The sequence below is a fragment of the Rattus rattus genome, chromosome 2 (genome assembly GCF_011064425.1).
Source record: "Rattus rattus isolate New Zealand chromosome 2, Rrattus_CSIRO_v1, whole genome shotgun sequence".
Classification (NCBI taxonomy): Eukaryota; Metazoa; Chordata; class Mammalia; order Rodentia; family Muridae; genus Rattus; species Rattus rattus.
Genome location: NC_046155.1, coordinates 116,698,285 through 116,719,630, shown reverse-complemented (window position 1 = coordinate 116,719,630; position 21,346 = coordinate 116,698,285). Strand labels below are relative to the sequence as shown.

At 45.3% G+C, this 21,346-nt stretch overlaps 1 protein-coding gene across 2 annotated transcripts in view; it reads left to right on the top strand.

Annotated features, from left to right (window-relative positions):
• The window catches only part of Tmc3 (transmembrane channel like 3), a 38,130-nt gene extending 25,399 nt beyond the window's left edge, over nucleotides 1–12,731 (top strand). Inside the window, exons 14-23 of one of the 2 annotated variants that reach the window (XM_032895968.1) lie at nucleotides 59–187; nucleotides 937–1,004; nucleotides 2,635–2,763; nucleotides 5,162–5,272; nucleotides 6,044–6,169; nucleotides 6,914–6,992; nucleotides 8,350–8,391; nucleotides 8,755–8,842; nucleotides 9,924–10,179; nucleotides 11,888–12,731. In XM_032895968.1, the coding sequence (XP_032751859.1) occupies nucleotides 59–187; nucleotides 937–1,004; nucleotides 2,635–2,763; nucleotides 5,162–5,272; nucleotides 6,044–6,169; nucleotides 6,914–6,992; nucleotides 8,350–8,391; nucleotides 8,755–8,842; nucleotides 9,924–10,179; nucleotides 11,888–12,731 (1,872 nt within the window). Of the gene's footprint in view, nucleotides 1–58; nucleotides 188–936; nucleotides 1,005–2,634; nucleotides 2,764–5,161; nucleotides 5,273–6,043; nucleotides 6,170–6,913; nucleotides 6,993–8,349; nucleotides 8,393–8,754; nucleotides 8,843–9,923; nucleotides 10,180–11,887 lie in introns of both variants that reach the window. The other variant, XM_032895969.1, reaches the window with a different exon arrangement.
• Nucleotides 12,732–21,346: the final 8,615 nt, after the last annotated feature.

Genomic DNA, 21,346 nt, shown 5'->3' with positions numbered 1-21,346 from the left:
AGACAGGTGGGGAGGATTGTGGGATGGCATGGTGGCAGCAGGACCCAATGTTTTGCAGGAGATGCTGAAGCTGTCTGTCATTGACATGCTCTTCACTGTGGCCAGCATCCTCCTCATAGACTTCTTCCGAGGACTTTTTGTTCGCTACCTAAGTGACTATTGGTGTTGGGACCTTGAAAGCAAGTTTGTAAGTAAAATACTTCCCTGGTATTTAACTTGGGGGAAGGTTCTAGAAATAAATCCATCTCTTCCTGTTGGCTTGTCTTCAAATCAGTCAGGCATGTAACATACAGCTTTTTTTCTGGGGAGTCTACTCTTATTCATCTCAAATAGATGAAAACAGACCCAAAAAGTAGTTCTATTCAAGTCTCTCTTAGTGAACCTACAAGATTCTTGGAGTTACTTACAAGAGCACAAGTGAAGGGTTACTTAGAGACACATGGGTGACTCAGGCAGCTACTTCACTAAAATGCAAACCCCAGCATGGGCGATGTCAGCAAAGCTTGCTGCACAACATGCAGGCAGTTCCATTAAAGAGTCTTTCCTTTCCTTGTGAACTGCTTGCATAGGCTAGGGTAGGCCCTTCAGAGCCTTGGACATTTCCTGAGCTTCTAAGTCTTGACTTTCCTAAGTGTCCTGACCCTTCTTTCAGAAGGGAATGCTTCAGTCCAAGGAAATAGCTACATCAGAGCGTGGCTCAGGGAGTGAGGCAGAGATACCACAAACCGGATTCATAAGGAAAGAGAAGCAGGCTTGTACCACTAAGCTCCTGCCCCAGTCTTTCATTACAGCATTTGCTGGATAGCCAGCAAGACAGTGAGTGATCTCTGAGTATCTACAAGAGAAAAGAAGTCGCAGTATAAATGGCCACAGTACACAACTGTGCACAAAGGAGTTTATGACTTTGTTCTTAAACCAAATGCCTTTCTCTAACAGCCTGAATATGGAGAATTCAAGATTGCTGAGAATGTGCTGCACCTTGTCTACAATCAAGGCATGATTTGGTGGGTGTCAATGCAGCTTCTCAGCTTTTCTAATGTCATCTGGGCTAAGGTTTCACTGGGCCCAGATGGACCTATATACACAACCGTGAGCATCATCAGGATGACCCTAGCCCTAACTCTAACTCTAAACCTAACCCTAACCCTAATGGAGGGACTAATTCTTGGGTGAGGTGATTTTATTAGTGACTTCCTGAGGATTTTACAGAAAAGAATGACAGAGGGAGTGGCTCCCTTTTAAACCATGTTTGGTCACAGCCCCTAAAGCACCTGCATAGGAAGCAGTGAAGTCCTTCAGCTAGGAAGGGGGTAAGCAAGCAGAGGACTGTTTCTTGCCAAGAAGGTGTCAGGAACTCTGCACTTACATTGGAGCATCAGAGACAGACCCATCTTGGCCATTTCCTTTCCTTTCACATAGACACTAGGCCCAGATGGAAACCCATTCTTCTGGAACATCCTGAGGGTGACTAAGATCCTGGCAAGATCCTTTGGCTGGGACACTTCCAGTCAAGCAGATCCTGTTTCTAGGGGCACCAGGGCACTGACAGGGGTCATCCTGCCATCCTTTCCTCAATAGTGGGTGGGGATCTCCGGGTTTACCTATGGGACCACAAATGGTGCTGTAGGTCCAAATACTGTCAGAAAGGAAAAAAAGGAGGCTTGAGTATTCTATGCATTCAGAAAATACAACCTCCAACATCTGTCACAGAATGCACAAGGAACCCAGTGGACTAAGTGTAGTGTTTGGAATCATAGGCACTATTTATTTAATCTGTGCTAGATCCCTGGAATGCTGAGTTAATTGTTTTACTTCAACTCTTTCAAGTAATTGCAGTCATTGTATGCAGTAGAAGATGATGGAGAGAGGCACAGGAGGCACGTCTGCCATAAGAAAGCCAACGGTTGCTCTTACAACATTTATTAAACACTTCATTTTCCTACCACTAAATATGAATTCTACAGGAATAGGTTCAATTGCATATTCAATACAAATTGATTTTGAACTAAAGTGGGTTTGGTTGTGCATTTGACATTTGTATGGTGGTTAGGTGCCGCAGCTCGTCTGGGATAGCTGAGTACCCTCAGCTCACTAATTCTGCTCTCAGAAGTGTCCACATCTAGACACAGGGGCACTCTTTGGGCAATATGTGTTTGAGCAAATTGATTAGTTTCCCCGGGTTCGCCTTCCCGATCTACTAACTTGTTGACTTTATCCTTTCTTTCACAGTTTCAGACAATTAAGTGAGCTAACATGTGTGAGGGCCCTGAGAGCAACAGCCAACAAAAGTTGAGGATGTTTGACCTTTGTTGATTCAGTCTGAAATTCAGTAACTTATTAACTTATTCTTGACCAAGACCTGCAAAGTCTAGAGTTTATTTCAGGACCTGGCTCTCCAGTGTCTTTCCTTTGCCTAAGCGAGAAGAGAACGAACACATCACCACCGCCCACCTTCAGGGGCTCATTATCCCTCTGGAAAGTGGAGAGTGGGTCTTGTATCTTTAGAAGTTTCTTCAGTTCTTGAAGTACAGGGTGTATGTGTAATGTCTCACACCCTTGCTCCATCATGGGGTATGTGGCGTGCAGCCCTGAATGTGGACACACAGAGGCTGACTTACCCTTTTTCCATTTCAGGATGGGGGCCTTCTTCTCGCCGTGTCTGCCAGCATTCAATGTTCTCAAGCTCATTGGGCTGATGTACCTGAGGAGCTGGGCAGTGCTGACCTGCAATGTACCCCACCAGCAAGTGTTTCGAGCTTCCAGGTTGGTAGCAGCTGTCTCTGCCTAGAGCTGAGACCATGTATCCTCCGAGCATGCCTCTTCCAACAAGGGGCCTATCTATCTCTAGCTATCAAACCCTCCAGTTTCTCTGCTTGGTTCCCCCATGAAATCACTGCCTATGCCCCCCTCCACCTTGGAATCAGTTGTCATCCCTTTGGAGCTCTTGGTACATAATTTTTAAGTTTCTACTGATGTCTAATAAGCATTTGGAAAACATTCACGTTAGGGATATCAGATTTGACCTTTCACAGACTCATCACAATGGTACGCCCAGCACCCACACAAAGGCAGAACACCTCATCCTGGTCCTTCCTCACAGTTCCTCCTGATTTCTACAGACCCAGTTGGACTTGCCTGGTTCTGTCACCTATATAAAATGCGACACACAGAATGTGCTCATGTTTCTTATTTTCCACTCAACATTGTGTCTCTCAGCTTTATGTCATTGAGGAAATACACACAACTGACCTTCTGATTTTTTTATCTCCATCGTGGCTGGCTGCTAATTGTTAGGGCTAACATCCCTGAACACTATGCTAAGCAGTTTTTGTCAGGTGTACACCACAAAGTGTTATGCTGAGTTTCTAGGCAGGTACGCATCATTCCTCACAGTTGCTTAAAAGATTAAATTTTTCTATTGCTCTCCCCTGCACTTAGCCACGTGGTGGATTCAGAGTACATTTTAAATCTCATGAATAGACCCCAGTGATAGTGCTTTGTCACAGCAATTGTCTGTATGTCTGCCTGACTCTATTAGTGACCTTCAAACATTTCTAACATGACCTGGATAGTAATCTATTTATATTTTATCTGATGACCATATATGCTTATTATTTGGATATATATGGTTTTATATATTTACATGTAATTATTTAATCTATACATATTCATAATACAAATATGAATATGGGTGTTCATGAATATATAGTATAGGGGAATAGAGACAGGGAGGTACTTCCCATACTTTCTCTGGTAATTCCACTTGAGCTGCTGTAACAAAATACCTGAACCCAGGCAGTTCACAAAGTACATATTTTGGCGCACTTTTCTGAAGCTAAAAATTCAGCCTAAACTTTACTTCTAAGATGTTCCTCAAATGCCATGTCCTCTAGAGGAAAGAATAGGCGTTTCTGTGTGCTAGAAACGCAAAGACCAAAAGAGAAAATGGGATGAGCTAATATATATATATTATATATATATAATATATATATAATATATATATATATTAATTCCACTCATGAGAGTAGAGTTCTTGTGGACCAAACCACCTTCCAAATATCCCATAAAAGCAACCACATATCAGAGTGCCTGTGGAGGGTACAAACATTAGCCCCTGCCTGTCACATTCCACACAGGACTTCTGGTTAAATACTTGTTTTCAGCAGAGAAGGAGAAAGATGGAGAAACCAACAGACAGGATAGTTGAGCATCACTAGACCCAGAGACTACACATAGGGCCTCACATGCCAAATTGGTCTGAGCCACCACTGGGGAAACCTGGGCAGCTGAAGGCCCTGATACCAGCCTGGGACCCAGGTATGAGGCGCCAGGGCTTACCCCAATAGAACATTCACTCTGGGCAGTAAGGAGCAGAGAAATAAACAAAACAAGAGCAAATGTAATCCAAGTCAGACGGCTAAGGGTCCCAACCAACAGAGCCCCACCTCCTGGGACCTAAGAAGCAAGCTCAGAGACCCAGAGGAGAGGAAGGCATGGGTCAGGACTCTGCTGGGTTCTAGGGTAGTTCTGAGATTTCTATGAGTAGAGAAAACTGGGTAAAAGCCATGCACGCAGGGATAGGATCACTGCCTTCTTGGTTTACAGCTTACAAGTGCTCAGCCAGTATTTGTAAAGTAAATTTGGAATGGAAGCTTCTCTCTGAAAGCTGATTTCTAGGTTTGTAAGTTGTGCAAGCCCCTCACACATAGTGCTGACGTGTGTGTGTGTGTGTGTGTGTGTGTGTGTGTGTGTGTGTGTTAGACAGTGTATATATGCAAGTGCATGTGCATATGTGTGCATGTGTGTAAAGGCCAGAGGTTGGCACCAGGCCTCTTTCTCAATTTCTCTCCACCTTATGCTGTGCCAGTCTGGCCAGGCTGACTAGCCAGTAAGCCTCAGGGACTCTCCTGTCTCTCCCTCCCCATTGCTGGGATTTCAAGTACGCCAGCCACTCCAGCCTTTTCGCAGGAATGCTGGGGAATCAAACTCAAGTCCTCACGTTTGTGCAGCAAGCGCTTTAGCAACTGAGCCATCTGTCCGGGCCCCTGATTAAAGAACAGTTCCATCCACAGAGGTGGTGGCTGCTTCTGGGTGGTTATGCGGACGCACTCATTCGGACTCTGGAGTGAGTGCTGCCGCATGATACCTGCTCTTTCTGCAGATCCAACAACTTCTACCTGGCAATGCTCCTGTTCATGCTGTTCCTCTGCATGCTGCCAACTGTCTTTGCGATTGTCCACTACAAGCCGTCCCTGAACTGCGGCCCCTTCAGGTAACACACAGAAAAATGAAGTAAGTGAGCAACAGATAAATTAATAGAGAGTGTGGTGTGGCTCATCACCCCTATCATCCTAGTATTTGGGAGGCTGAGGCAGGAGGACTGTCAATAGTCTAAGGTCAGCCTGAGCTACTGAGTAAGACGCTCTGTCTCAAAACATATACTTACAATACATGCAGACTGAGTAGGTTGTAGTTATGTATTTAGAAATGTATGTGTATGTATACAATATGCACATATGTACAAATATGCATGGGATGTCAACAGATGCAAAAGGAGATCATGGGTTTGAAAGAGAGCAAGTGGGGACATCTAAAGAGGTAGAAAAGAAAAGGAAGAGAAAGGAAACAGATGGCTGTATAGAAATCTGTATGGCTGAACCCAGGCTTTATTGAAGACAGTCCATGCCAGCTTTCAGTCTAGAGTATCTCGCTATAGCCATACAGGAATCTTAACTGCCATCCCCATCTTTGCCTAAGCCAGTTTTGACCCAGGAACTGTTTGAGGTGTCTTCGTTTACTTGTTACAAAGCCAGTGTACTCACAGTGCGGTCAGTGGCCTCACCTCCTGACCTACCAGATAACTAGATCATTACTTCACATAACTTCGGGAATTTTAGGCATTTTTGTCATTTGAAGATTTGTCACCCAATGCGTGTAGCTGGTTTTCGAGATCCACCTCCAGACCCATACATTTTTGATAGATCTTGAGACATTCCCTAGGCAAAAGCAGTCCAATCTGGAGTGATCTTTTTCTTTCTCACAGCGGACAAGAGAAAATTTATGACATCGTGTCAGAGACGATAGAGAATGACTTCCCCACGTGGTTTCACGTCGTTGTTGGACACATCAGCAGCCCCGTGGTGATACTTCCAGCTGTGCTGCTTCTGTTGTGAGTACTACACCTCCCAGCCTGCAGGGGGCATCACATCTCCTAGCCTCCAGGGTCGGTCAAAACTCCCAGACTTGAGGGGACACTACACCTCCCAGCCCGCAGGTCTCAGTCTGCTAGGGCAGCTGTGTGTGTGGCCACCTGATCACACTGATGTCCAATAATTAAATAAAATTGGACCATTCAGAAAGCATGCACAAAGGTTGATGATCTGAGCCACCCTTCAGAGTACCGCGAGCCACTGTGCCAGGGAGGGATGGCCGCAGAGCTACTGAGTCAACCACATCACCCAGTCAATTGCTGTGGCCACTCTACTGGGGAGGGACACTATTAATACCAGTATAATATTCTGCAGAAATGTAGATAATTTTTAAATGTCATAATTCAGCTGAGTAGCTTATGTGTATTAGGTCTTACAAAGAGAAGCGAAACCAGTAGCCACGGCTCGATTGGCTGCAAGGTACCTGCTGGTCTTATATTTAGTGTCAGGGTGCAGAATCTGAAGCAACGGGAGTCAGCTGTGGGAAGGAAAAGGAAAAAAAAAATGAAGTTGTGCTTTCCCAGTGGCCACAGGCTATGAGAAAGAAAACAGAGGTATTTTTTGTTGAAGATTCAGAGGTTAGTGAGTAGCACACTTCTAACCTGGGAACCCTCACTTCCACCGCTACCTACCTGGGCAGGGCTGGAGAGTGAAAGAACCAGTTTAAAGAAACCCACTTAATGTCCCATGTCCTTCCGTGCCAGCATGCTCATCTACTACCTTCAGAGCATCGCGAGATCACTCAAGCTCAGCAGCCAGCAACTCAGGATGCAGATCCAAAACGCAAGTATCAGCTGAACTCAGCTCTCATCCATGCCAATGTCAGCCCTGGCCACATACCTGCACCCTCTCCAGCCTGAGAGTCCAAAGCAGCTCCAGCCCTCTGGTTATAGCGATATTTGCACATGTACTATGGTACAAAGTGACTACCCACCAAGTCCTCTCAAGTCGTTTCTAAAAATACCCAGTGGTTGCTTGCTTTTGCTAGGAGCGAGCCTGCTCACCTAAGCATTCTTTTCAAGGCAACATCAGGATCCCAATGTGACAGGCACCTCTGTAGACTTTAATAGACTGGTGACGAGCCACTTTAACCTGGATCAACTTTGAGCCCTGAGCTCCTAGTATTGCTTGGACCCCAAGCACTCTTCTCTCCTCTTTTTTATCCTTTAGATTTTGTCTGGCATGGACTTCTTTCCACCTGTAAGACACACCCCTCCTAAAGTAGCCAGATTGAGGCAGATACTTCCAGGCCTTCCACTTCTTCTCTGTATCCTGCTCCCTCAGGGTCAGGAGGAGGCCAGGGAGGCATCTAAGATACCGAACTCTCTGGGTCAGTCTATCCTGAAAGTCACCCTTCCTTAAAGGAGGCCTCCTGCTCAGCTTCTGTCCCTCTCCATCATTGAAAAACAACTCCAAGGAGCCTTTTCACTGAGGAAAGAAAAACAACTGTTCCCATACATACAAGTTTATGTAAAGGGGTAAGAGCCTGGCTTTGTGAAATGTGGAGTTAGGGATCCATTTCCACTTGCAGGGCATTTTTGCCCGTGGATATCACCCTAGTGGCTGCTTTGAATTTTCTTTCTGACTCTAAACATTTCAGGCTGAGCCTCCTTAAGCTAAAGACCTGAACTGCTTCGGGACCCAAAAGTCCTTGAGTGTCAACATGAGGCCGAATGTAAAATTCCACACCGTGAAACTCCTTTGTGTACACAAACCGTCAAAAATAATATTCTATGAAATCACCTCCAGGCTGAACGTGCTCAGTACAGGTAAAGCAAAAGGAATCTCCTTTGAGAGTTGGGTCTCATCCCTAAAATATCCAGAATATTAAACTCTACAGATGCCAACTCGTTCAGCTACAGGATACTCTGTTTGCCTTGGAGGAGTCTCACACATGCATGAATTAGTTGTTCTTACAGGAAACCCATCAGGCAAAAATCCTTGGCTTTTCCATTGTACATTTTTTTTACTCAAATAATAGGTCTAGCTCGTCTCTATGACCTGAGCATTCTGTCCCCAATGGTACTGTTGTGCCCAGAGTATGAATGATAGCACCTATGTCTTTTTCTCTCTCTGCCAAAGAAAATGGTAACTGCTTCCTCTTAAACCTTAAGCAAACTGGCTGTACTTCCTATTCCAGGCGAGATCAGAAGATAAGAAAAAAGTTGCCCAAATGGTAGAGGGTAAGTAAGTCTTAAATTACAAACGTCTACTCTCTAAGTTGATGAGCCCTTACAGAAGGGGCCCCATAACCAGTGCTGGATTTTCACAAGTCACTGGGCACACTGAAGTAAAACCAGGGCCAGCCACTGCCCTAAACCTTGATTTAATCGTGTGCAGGCCTATAACTAACCCCCAGACCTCTATAATCAGAAGGGGACTTTGAAACAGGAGAGAAAACTCGGTGTGATAAGATGGAAAATGTTCCAGCACCTGCTTATCTAACCACTTTGTGTGCGTCCTCTCAGACATTCATCTCTCCCCAGGCGAGCCCATCTCCCCAGTCTCTGCCCAGGCTCCCAAGTTCTGTCTTCTCTGTCCTACTGCCCTAGCCATCCCTAGTGATGCCAGGCAGGCAGGCTCAGCCACTGAAGCAGATCCAAGTGAAAATTCAAAGCCAAAGGCTCTCCAAGGTCATCTTTCTTTTGCCAGTTCTTTAAACTCAGACCCATCAAGGAGAAGAGCAAGCTGTGCCCCCAGAAGGAAGGGGAGTGTGAGAAACAGATACCTGGCATGGCTAGAAGGCTGGACTTGGGGGTGGAATGGCAAGTTCAGCTCAAAAAAGAACCAGGAGCTCTGCCCCATGAGGCCACTAATAGAATGCACTGAGAGCTGGAGCACTGGTGCTCACTTGGTACCACTGAGCTGCCACAGCCCTCGCTACCTGCCTGAGCATGAAAGGGAACGAGATTCAAGCATTCCCATGAGCTAGCTCCCACAACTATTTTAAGGTGAACTGTCCGGAAGAGAGTTCTTCTCCTCCAGGAGTCTCAAGCCTGAGGGTCACATTCCAGGTGGAGGAGTCACCAGGTGACAATTTCGTATGCGAGATGACTGTGCTTTGTCAATGGAGAATACTGTATAATCTAGACAGAGCCACCCACCCTTTCTCCAACAGCCTTCCCTTGCCTTGGGGGTGGGGGAGGGGTATCAGACTGTACCCTGTAGTCTCAGGTACAACACTGGGCTCCTCCATTTCTTGCTTCATTAAGTTGCCTGGATCCCGTGTTTCGAATAGTGGACTGTGTATTGCCAAGGGTCCACTATGTTTATAGGTGAGTTTATATAATCTTATAAACTCGGTCGCTATTGAAGTCCCTTAGCTAAATAGCTTTGTTCCAGCCAGCGTTCTGTTCGATCATAAATACACCCCGCTCTTAACGACGGAAACGTTTGTTTTGGCTCATGGTTTCCGGTTCCAATCTGTGTTCCATTGGCCCCATTGCTTAGGAGGGGCGTCATACCACCCTGCGAGAGAGCGCCAAGCAAACCTGTTCACCTCACAGTCAGAAGCAGGAAGGGGTATCCCAATCCCCTTAGAGCGCATGACCCCTATGACCAGAGGACTGAGCCCCAGGCTGTAGTCTTAAAGATTCCACCTTTTCCAAAGGGGGCCAGATAAGGGACCAAGTGAAAGCATATGCCACGTGGGGATTTTAAGGTTCAAAGCACAGCAAAGGTCGATATGTCACCTGCTCTTTCTTCTGCCTGCAGCTCGAATCCAGACTCATGAAGAAAGCAGCAAGAAGCTTCTAAAGGACAGTGACCTTATCAGCCAGCTGTCCTCTGCGTACCTGGCAACATCCCATAACAATGGCAACATGCTCAACTTTGACTCTCTGAGTAGCAAGAGCCTCAGGATGGAGACAATTACAAGGTCCCTGCCCCAGAGTCCTGGACAAGGGTCCAGGGGTCCCTGCTCTCCTCTTCCTGATGGATCTAGATCAAGGCCAGAGCAGGACACCAATAGGTGAGGGTGAACTCCAGCACAAAAAGGAGGCAAGGACATTAAATTCCAGGACTGCCAGAAAATCAGAAGGCGGGGACTGCTAGGAATGGGGGAGGGGAGGTCAAGAGTTTTGAAACCTACATTACCATATAATCTGTAGTACACCTTCCTCACAGCCTAGTATGCATATTTCTGTAGCCTGGGAAAGTAAGATGTCGCTCCACAGTTGATGTCCCAAGCCAGCATTTTAGACTACAGAAGCAGAAGGTACAGTTCCCCATGGTCACCTTCAGTAGCCTGGGGAGTTCCCCAAGACTTTTAAAAACGTGATTCAGGCCAAACTTAGATCTGATCCATCCAGGGATGAAGATCAGGACTAGCTAGTTTAGAGCCGAGGTTGGTAAAGGCATTAATTTAGGCTTAATCAGGAGGGTTAAGTGAAAGAGAGGTACACTCGGAAGGAAAACCAAGGTGCACTGGAGAGCAGGGGTGAGCCCAACAGTCAAGGCTCATTGTTTTTGTGATGATGATGATGTTGTTGTGGTTGTTGTTGTTGTGGTTGTTGTTGTCGTCGTCATTTGTTTTCAATAGTCTTACGTAGGACTTCGGTGGGGTTGAAGTTATTATGTGCAAAGGTTTATTAAGAAACGTAAACGAGCCCCTGCAGAGCACCTGACAGGATTGCAATGTGTAAGGTGAAAACAGAGATCTCGGGGACACAGAGAGTCAGGATACCTTCCCTGGGAACAAAGTGAGCAGTGTTGTTTGAGATCCTCAGGCCTAGACTAGGGAAGGAACAAAACCCTACACAAGGTCGCATACATTCAGCCCTTAATCCTGTTCCTTATTACACTGTAGCCAGTGTATTACAGTGTAGCCAGTGTTGAGAGTGCTGGGATTCCTGATTCTTGGCTAGTGGCAGGTTCCAATGATACCCTGGGGTGATGAGCTCTTCCTTTCCCCTGTGTCCCATGGAGCTTTCTTATCTTTTTAACTGGCCTCATTCCACTTTGGGTCTCTGAATGGTAAACAGTCTCTTCACGTAGACTGGTAAGTCATTGGCCAGACCTTCAATGTGTTATTATATGGGCCAGATGCTTCAATTTCATCTTCAAGAAAGCAGGAGAACCCAGCTTCCTTAAGTATTCAAACAGAACCCAGAAGAACGAGGAGACAGGATTGTGTTCATCATTGTAGTACAGCGGACACCATAGAGATGGATACAATTTTTTCTTTTTCCTTCCCGCAAATTATTGTAGAACTTGAGAATTTGTTTTATGCAAGTTGTCTTCATATCCTCAGAGTACCTTGACAAGTATGGAGGGATCTAAGTCTTTCTTGGGATGTCACTGAGGGCAGGGTCAAAGAACAGTCACTGGTCCTTTGAGCAGGTATAGTTCCCCCAAACGGACACTCTGAAAAGTTGGAGAGCAGGTTAGCCCACTAGAGCAGTGTTCCTAACATGCATTCCACAAACATTAGCCCTGTAAAAGGTTCCTAACAGAACCAGTGCTCTGTGGTAGCATATGTTAATGAGGTTTGCCTTGATGTGCACCCTTATGGAGAGTGGCATCTCTTATCCTATCAGGGCTCTGAGATGTTCCGTGTGATCCTGCTCCCTGAGTGCTTCCATGCATGCAGCCCTGGGATCACCTACAGACACTTTGGAATTCCTGGAGATGTGGAGGGATACAGAGTCCATAGCTACTTAACCACTTCTGTCTTACAGGAATCCACACGGGCCGTGTTCCAGCACAGGCAACCTCCACAAGAACAGATCCTGCTCGTCTGTGACACAAACACAGCCACTCAAAGATGCTCGCTCAGAGCCCCTTTCCAGAAAAACCTTTCATCCAATCCGTCCTCCTTTCTGTGGATCTGAAGTCTCTGCCTTGATGACACATGGCCACGGTCTCCGTGCTCCCAGATACTATGTCGTCAATGAGCATGACTCTCACAAAAAGACCCACCCAGCTTTCTGGCCAGAAAGACATTTCAAGATAGATGCTTTAGGTGACATTGTAGAGTTGTACCCCAGGAATGTAGGGCAGTACATGTCCTGGGTTCCCCACCAGCCTTCCTCTCCACAGCTGAGTGAAGAAGAGGAGGAGATGCTGAGAAGAGATTTGATCCAGTGGTCAATCCCTGCTGGCTCCCTGACAGACCTCCCTCGGTCTTCTTGTTTTTACACTGGTGACAGATCAGAAAATAACACCAGAGACCCTAAGTACCAGCGAAGGGTGTACTACAGATCTGGGGAAAATAGTTTTGAAGACCAGCTTGAGAGGCCAATATTTGTACACAAAAAGCCACGACCCAGGAATGTCCAATACCCACAGCATCCCCTGAAGGCCAGAGTCAAAGCCAAGTTCGAACCATCGTTCACAGAATCTGATTCTGTGTCAGCAGCCTCCAGCAGTGACCAGCAAAACAGCAACAATGACCAATACAGGCATGTCATGTCCAGCCAGGCAAGATTCCCCAGGTCTGCCAGCCAGCTGGGCAGGAGGAAGGCCAAGTACAGGCAGGTACTGCCCACAGATCTAAATGACCTAATTTGTTCAAATGTCTAGGCTTCTATCCATGTCTCCTCCTAAAGACTGGATCTCTTTGGAAGTATTGAAGGCACGTCGTCCCATTCTTCCTGGAAGAGAAGACCTATATGTGAGGTGTTAAAGATCTGTAGAGCTTCTTTGGGCTTATACATCACTGCTGTCCGAGGTTCTGAGACCCAGGGGCTGTAATTTCCTATTCAAAGCAATGGGGTATGCATGGCCATTCCCAATGTTTCTTTATGTCTAGCATATATCACTGTATCAGGCTGTCATTTCAAGAAAATACCAGGCCTTTTATTCCATTCAAGATGGCCATGCTCACCTGCAAGCCAGACATCTCATCATGACTGCAAAACCCAACCTCAGCACTCTTCTTATCTTTAGTTAACATGAGTGAGTGCTTTGCACTATGATCTTTTGACGTATGAGTATCAGGACTCCATAGTGAGCACCAAAATTAGGTGACTGCCCTTGAAGTGTTCAGAGTACATAGTTTATGAGGACAACAGGTTTAGTTGTGGCCAGAGTAGTACACTGCAAACCTATTTAACTCTGTATTACTCTACCAGAACACAGATTAGAAATGACCACAAATTTATAGCTGGGTTTTTCTGGTTCATGGGAAGGAAGGGGGTTGAGACTCAGCGGAACCAAAGCTCAAACATCCCTAAAAACACCCATCTTCTTACCTCTCAGCTCTGATTCTGTGGTTGCCGATCTTGTTTTCCCCCAGTGCCAATAGACAGAGGTCTGTTTCAGTTCAGGTAGGAGGTGAAAAATTCACAGTCACAGAGATGCCCGGTCCACAGCCTCCAGCTAACAAGCCCACAGAAAAGAGCAGAGCTGCCGCTCCCCGCTTCCCCTCTGTCTGCTCACAAGGGTTGTTCTTTGGCTCCCCTGACAGGCCCTGGGATGGGTTTGCCAGCTGTGTGTGCGCCATCCCATAGTAACCAGCTTGGTGCCCTGGCTCCTATTTCCATATCTTTTTAAAAGCCCTGACTTTTAACATTTCTGTCTCCTCTACTAAATACTCTGAATGTCTGGAACAAAAACAGCACCATGGTTCTACATTCCCAGTAACTGACACACAACAGATGTCACATGCGTGTTTTCTATCACTGCTGATGATTAGAATAACAATGGGGACCCTCACACATTGAATTTCTTTGGCAACAGGGAGCATCACATTGACCATTGACGATGCCATGGTCTGGTAAGCCATGAGCATACACAGCATCCAGAGCAAGGAAAAGGTTTCACAGGTAAATGAGTCTTTCATAAGCTCTTTCTATCAACTCTCTTTGTTAGTGAGATCAACAGCAAGGGTGGCACCATCCCAACCAGGGTCAGACAGATGTCCTTGCAGAGGTATGGTCTGCACTTGTGGTAACCCTAGTGCCCGGTTGAGATTCTGGCCAGATCATCTGTTATCCTGTCCATGTGCACCAATCTCCCTGCTTCACAACCACCATGTTTCATTTGCTTTCTTGTCGGAGCAATTCCGTTCTGCCTGTTGCGATTTTCACACCACAAGTGGCTTCTTAGGATGCACACTTGTTGTTCTAGCATCTCCAGGGGTCAGGAGTACAGGCATTGCTGCCTGGGTCCTCTTCTCCAGGTCTCACCAGGCAGCAGCTGAGGCACCATCAAGGGCTGACATCTCACAGAGGCCCAAGCCCTCTTGCAGCCTCATGAAGTTCTTGGTCAGATGTCCAGGCTTTGAGGTTGTAGAGGCATCCTGCATATCCCTGCTACCCAACATGGCTGATGGATCTACACTGGCAGTGAAATGTGTCCCCATTTGGTTTCCAGTCCCTTTTGGCAGGGGTAATATGGGCCCTCATTTTACAAGTTGAAAACCCTTCTTCCTGATTCCTAGAAGTTGACTCATGGGGGACCTTAATCATAGCATCAAGACCACTTCACCTTTTCTGTAAAACATAGCCCTACCATAGGGTGACATTTCCTAGTGTTCAGAACATTCCACAAGCCATCTATCCCATAGAGGCAGGAAACTTGGAGGCCTGCCACAAATACTTAGTACCTTGCTAGATGTAAATAGATGAATGTCCTAATGACTAAATCACATAGGGGAAGGCCACTGGATCAGAGGCCAAGGTAACTCCCAATGCTAACCACGAAGGTTTGTATAAATATTGGTATTTGCAAAGTTCACACATCTGTGGATAATCTCCCTCACTGAACTCATGAGGATGAGTGTACAAGTTTTTGAATTCTATGTCAAGTTGGCTCTAAGAGGTGATGGTCTGGATGCTTCTGCAGTGACTGGAATGTCCTTTAGTGGCAGAGGTACCCACAGCAGTGCCACAGTGAGGAGGCATACCATGGTTCTGGGATTAGGGCTGGGGCCTAGAGTTCCCTGGCATGTGGAGAGGTTAAGAAAGCCAAACCTATTTCCAGACACTTGCAGGATCAGCAACCTGTGTTGCAAGGGAAAGAGAGAGTGTGAGCAGACCCCCGGGCATTGCAAGGAAACAGAGGCTTCCTGAGATAGCCAGGGTTGACGTGTGAGTTCAGAGCATGTGTATACAGCACCTTGTACTGGGTGATTCCAACTTAGAAAACTTTAGGACACCCAATAGCACAAAATTGAGTGTGGTGAGCACCCATATTCCCCTTGCAAAGGTCAACAAATGTTTGTATTTTGTTTCCATGGAGCCATTTTGGTTTAATAATAAATCACTATAAAGCTGAATCTGGAAGACTGAAACAAGAGGAATGGACCACAAGTTCAAGGTCAGCTGGAGCTTCATCGATCCAGGCTAGGATACTCAGAAGAGAGAGATAATCAGACTACTCTCTAGCCCCCACACTAGAGGTCTTCCTTCTCACACTGTCAAGAGTTCAGTGTAAATTGATCCAGTAGCTTGTTGTTGCTGAAATATTAAATAGTCTCAGCATGGGGTTCCTTCCTGCCATAGACCATTTGACCATTTATGTTCCTGGAAAGACACACACGAGAGAGAGAGAGAGAGAGAGAGAGAGAGAGAGAGAGAGAGAGAGAGAGAGAGAGAGAGAGAGAGAGAGAGAGAGAGAGAGAGAGAGAGACAGAGACAGACACACACACACACACAGCCTTTATAGTTTAATATATCCTAAGCAGCACAATACCTGGGCAACTGCCTACCCGCCATGCTGTTAGAGTCCAGTTTCTATCCATAGCCCCCTTATTACTTACTGTTTCAATAGGGCTGCTACTAGCTCCAATTGGCCAGCCCACATGGCTATGTTTACTGGAACCTCCTTTCTCCTCTCCCACACTCTCTAAGGCATGGCAGCTCTCCAACTCCTGCTCCTTCCTCATGGTCTCAAGCCTGGGAAACCTAAACCCCACCTATGTCTCTTCTTCCCAGCTATTGGCTGGGGGCATCTTTATTTGCCAATCAGAATTAACTGGGAGCAGAGTCCCTCAGTGTCTTACTTGTGGACTTTCTTATACAAATAGTTTTGGGGGACACAGATTAACATTAGAATACAAGCAGCGTTAGGCCAAACCCACTATAGATTGTCCTATTTATAAACACTGTATTGTGAATCTATCATATAAGCATCCATAGGCGGTACCTATGCCTTAAGCCAATGCTACTATCCTATATCTATTACCATACTTATTTGTATTTTGAGATCTAGCACAGCACTATGCACAGATAAAGCTCCCTATGACAGCTGGGTAGTGTTTCGTTATTGGATAAACTATATGGTATCTCTTCTTTTCCTTCACTATGGGTATTGAAATAATTTCTGTGTATTCCCTACTGAAAATGTGTGCTAAATATCTTTTGTGTGTTTTCTTTGAGGTTATTAGTCCTAGAAAAGAGAAACTTGAGCTTGCTGCAGGCAAATATATCAGTGTTTCTGGTTTCCTCTTTTTTCATCTCTGCAAGCCCATGTGTGGCCAAGGCAGGAGATGGGGATGTTTTCCTCAGAGGCTCACCAAGAACTTAATCTTGCTACATTATGCAATTTTTACCAATCTGATGAAAAAAACAATAAATCAAATGGTTTTAATGCCTTTGCTCTTTTTTTTCTTTCTTTCTTTTGCCTGTCCCCACAAGCTGATAAGTGATTTACCTCTCAGTGACCTTACCCACTCTCTTGCTGTGGTGCCATCACCCGTGTGAATGGGACCGACCACGAAGCTCCTAACAGTAGCATAGTTTGCTGATCACTCATCTCCCTCCACTCTCAGAAAACAGCCCCTACGGATGCTGTAGGCACAGAAAGTAACCAAGCTGCCTTACCAAGCTTGCTTTATGTAACTGTGTTTTCACGAGATGCCTGCATAGCTTAGTGAATGGTCTGTGGCAAGAGAGATTGTCTGCTTAATTACCCTGTCATCAAACTATTATTGGTAGCATGATTCACTATATTACTAGGAGTTGAGGAGACTGGAGAGATAACTCAGTGGTTAAAGCACGCACGCTCTAGCAGAGACCTGAGGTGAGTTCCATTACCTTGCTGAGAGCCTCACAATTGCTTGTAACTCTAGCTCTATCCCATGGCCTCTTGTGGCCTCCTAAACACTGCTTGTGCATACACACATGCTCACATGCGTGTGCACATGCACACAGGCACACACACATACACACACACACACACACACACACACACACACACCATGCACTTATCCTAAAAATCACTACATAGTGAATGTATTTGCCTTTTTATTTTTTGTTTATTTGCAAGTGATTAGGTCCTTTTATCTTTTCCAAGTCCAGGTAGCCACTGGTCTCTACCCCCCAGTTCTGTGACTAGGTGACTAGATGCTAAATGACTCTATCCAGGTAAAGTGCAGGTGTCGGGCAGCAGCCAGCAAGCAGTAAGCCTCAGCCAACAGCAGCTGTTGCTAAGGGAATGATAAGCAGGCATCTCTGTGCTTGTTTACTAGATCTACAGTGTCCTGAGCTAGTGCAGTAAATGCATTGTGGCACCCCTACCCTGAGCACCAACTCAAAGTCAGCTAGGGGCCCTGTGTGCTCTGAGAGGGCACATGGTGGACTAAGAGGCTAGGGCCTTGTGGGAGGACACTGAATAATGAACTTGAGTTAAATTCTTCCGCATCCCCTTCAGCTCTGAGTATAGCCCCTAGCAGCTTTCAAAGGAGCTCCTGTTCCAGCCCATAGAAGAGATTTGTGGGTGCTGCCCAGGTCCTCTTTGCTCTAGGCAGTTGCTTTCCCTCCACTGGGCCAGCCTCCAGCATCAAAACAGATGCACCAGCTGTGGGCTACCTCTGATCTCACCTGCTGTGGGCAGCCAGTTTGTCACAGGCCTTGGATACAAATTTTACTGCTCGAAATATTTTGTCTATGCAGAACCTCCCGTTTTGGGGAGAGCAAGGATAAAAAGTTAATTATAATTAACTTGGTTTTTGTTTTTCGGGGGGCCTGGAGAAATGACTTAGAAGTTAGGATCATATACTACTGTTGCAGAGGACCCAAGTTCAGTCCCCAGCAATTGTGTTGGTTGGTTTACAACCAGCTGTATGTAATTCCAACTCTGGGGTATCTTACAGCATCTTCTGATCTCTGTAGGCATCCGTACAAACATGTACATACAGACACAAATAAATAAAAGTAAAACTTTTTGTGGATAAAAACCTTCCCACTACACTTTGTAAGCATAGTCACCTCTTCTATACTGATCGTTGCTAAGAATCATTTTCTATAACAAAATTGGCTTCCCTGCACAGGAGTGCAGCTCGGTGGTAGAGCATTTGCCTGGGTTCACACCCAGCATTTAAAAGGGGCGAGGGGGCAAAACTCACTTCTGTGCAGTTTTGTTTTCATACTGTTTACGTTCAAGCAAAATTCTAATAGGCTCCATCCTGAGTCTCAATCAAGAGTCACAGAACTTAATAGAAATACATTATATTGAACTCTAATTAGACTTTTAAAATGAAGTAATGAAACAGCATACTATGATTTAAAATGAAAAGGAAGTGTCTGGCTGACTCTGCACTGTTCTAAAATCACACCTTACTAGACCGGAACACTCTGAGTACTGGAGCATATCAAAATTCCTAGCACGCAGTGCTTCGTGGAGAAATGTCCTTCAAGATGTGTCATGAAGTGATTTTTGTCATTGTGTGGACCTCATGGTGTATTATGAAGAGCAAGAGGCCTACATTGTCACTGGGCAACATTGTCTCATGGGAACACTGTTGTACATACTGCCTAAGATTGATGTCTTAGGGTTTCTATTGTTGTTATGAAACATCATGACCAAAAAAGCATATTCAGGAGAAATGGGTTTATTGAGCTTACACTTCCGGACCACAGTCCATCTTTGTAGGAAATCAGGACAGGAACTCAAGCAGTGCTGGAACTTGGATGCAGGAGATGATACAAAGGCCACAGAAGGGCGCTGCTTATTGGCCTGCTCCCCATAGCTTGCTCAATCTGCTTTCTTACAGAACTCAAGACCACCCCAGGGATGACAACACCACAGTGGGCTGGGCCCTCCCCCACAGAGCACCAATTGAGAAAATAGCTTACAGCTGGATTTCACGGAGGCTACTTCCTCTCTGATGACTGTAGCTTGTGTCATGTTGACATACAAAACCAGCCAATACAATTGACCAAAATAACATCCTCATGTGGTTTCACAGCTGTATATAAAATTAACAAACTCACACACATGTTCATACATACACACACACACACATACACAGAGAGACAGAGAGAGAGAGAGAGAGAGAGAGAGAGTGAGAGGGAGATGTACACATGCTTCTTTCTTACTCAATACATGTATGTACTTAATTGAGCATAGGTATTGGTATGGTATGCAAATGTTTACTGCACATCAAGTGCCATTTGAATTACTATTCACTATTAAGTCGTTTGGCCTTCATTTCAACTGCTACCACTATTACTTATTTCACTTTTCAAGTAAAAGAATGAGAAAATTTTAAGGTCTGGAATGGCTACTCATTGGCATCAGTGCTAAATACTTGCCAACATGATGTGTGACTTAAATGATCTGATGAGTGCTGGCTCGTTTTTTAAAAATTACTTTCATATTTTAATTTTTTCGGTGATGAAAATGCAATCCAAGGCCTTGAGCATAGTATGCAAGTATTGTCTAGCTGAGCCGTACCTGCCAGCCAAAAAGCAAATGTGTTCCTCTCTCTCTCTCTCTGTGTGTGTGTCTGTCTGTCTGTCTGTCTGTCTCTGTGTCTCTGCTGTGTCTCTGTCTCTCTTTTTCCCTCTCTCTTTCAGGTTACCCTCTGTAGCCCTGCCTAGCCTGTAGCTCATTATGTACACCCAGTGAGTGACAGACTTGTAATCGTCCCTCCTCTGCCTCATGAGTGCTAGAATTACAAGCATGCCCCACTTATGCATGGCTTCCAAGCACAGACCTTTGTATTCACAACACCGTTACCCTTCAACTGGCATTTTTGACTTGTTTATGTGACATAACTGATGACCATCTTAAACAGTGATCACATTTGGAAAAAGATAAGAACTTACATTATATGCAGTTAAGCTTTAAACTCTACCCATGTCCTCCAAACAGCAAATGGCTGCTAATGAGAAGAGCTGCCTCCTACAAAGCCCTACGGTTAGACACAGTCTGGCCCTCTGTTCTCTTGAGCAATCCTCTATGGCGCCAGCCTCAGTTCTCTCTGCTGTGTTACATGAGTTTAATGGGGACATAATATCCCACATAATGCATTGGCAAATAAATTAGTTTCCATTACAAGGGCGATCTTCTATGCTCCTGTGCAAGCAAGGTCGTTGTGTTGAAGAGGAAGTTAATATGTATCTGTTAATATGTAACTGTTAATGTGTACCACTGCTTTGCATGCAAGCTCTCATCCAGTATGGAAAAACCCTTTCTCAGTACTGTGAGTAAAGCAGGGTACTAACAAACCTTGTCCTGTTTGTCCACTAGATGGGTCCCCTTATTTGATTTATAATTCCCTCCGACTGGGGTTCTGCATCTTTTTGTGCCATGGTCATTTATTTTGCCACAAAGCTTCTTTCCATGTAGGATGCTTTCTTTTTGCTTGAGTTTTTACCACAATTCTTAACAATTCAAAACCTCATTTAAACACCCAAACAGTATACTTTTGGTTAAAACGTATCTCAATTTTATCTCAGATTATTGTTCATTTATGATTTTATTCACTTAACTTTTAAAGTACAACAAAGTGTGCCATGTATTTTATGACTCCCAGCAATGCACATGCACTTCTTCGTGTGTTCTTCATAGTAGCACAGGGAGACACATGTTATTATTACATCTCACCGCTAAGCAAATTGTATCTCAAAGATGTTTAAAGACTTGCCCAACCCACATGGTCAACATTGGGTCTGGATCTCTAAGTGCCCAGATTGCTTTCCCTGTCAGACAGCCCCTCTTTTCTTCCAAAGGGGGATTTTCAAATCACGAGTCCTTCCTAGCCTTTGAAGGAAACAGTGAAGAGGATACAAACAATTCAGTTGGAGACAGGCTTGAAGAGGCGAGAACCTGGGCTGCTCTAACAGAGGGGATGCCATTCCACACACTCCCACGGGCCTGGTTGCCTCTGTATCCAGAAGTAGCCAAGCATTCCTGTCTGCTTAGTATTCATTTGCCTATTTAAAGATGCTGGGATGGAGCTCAGGTCC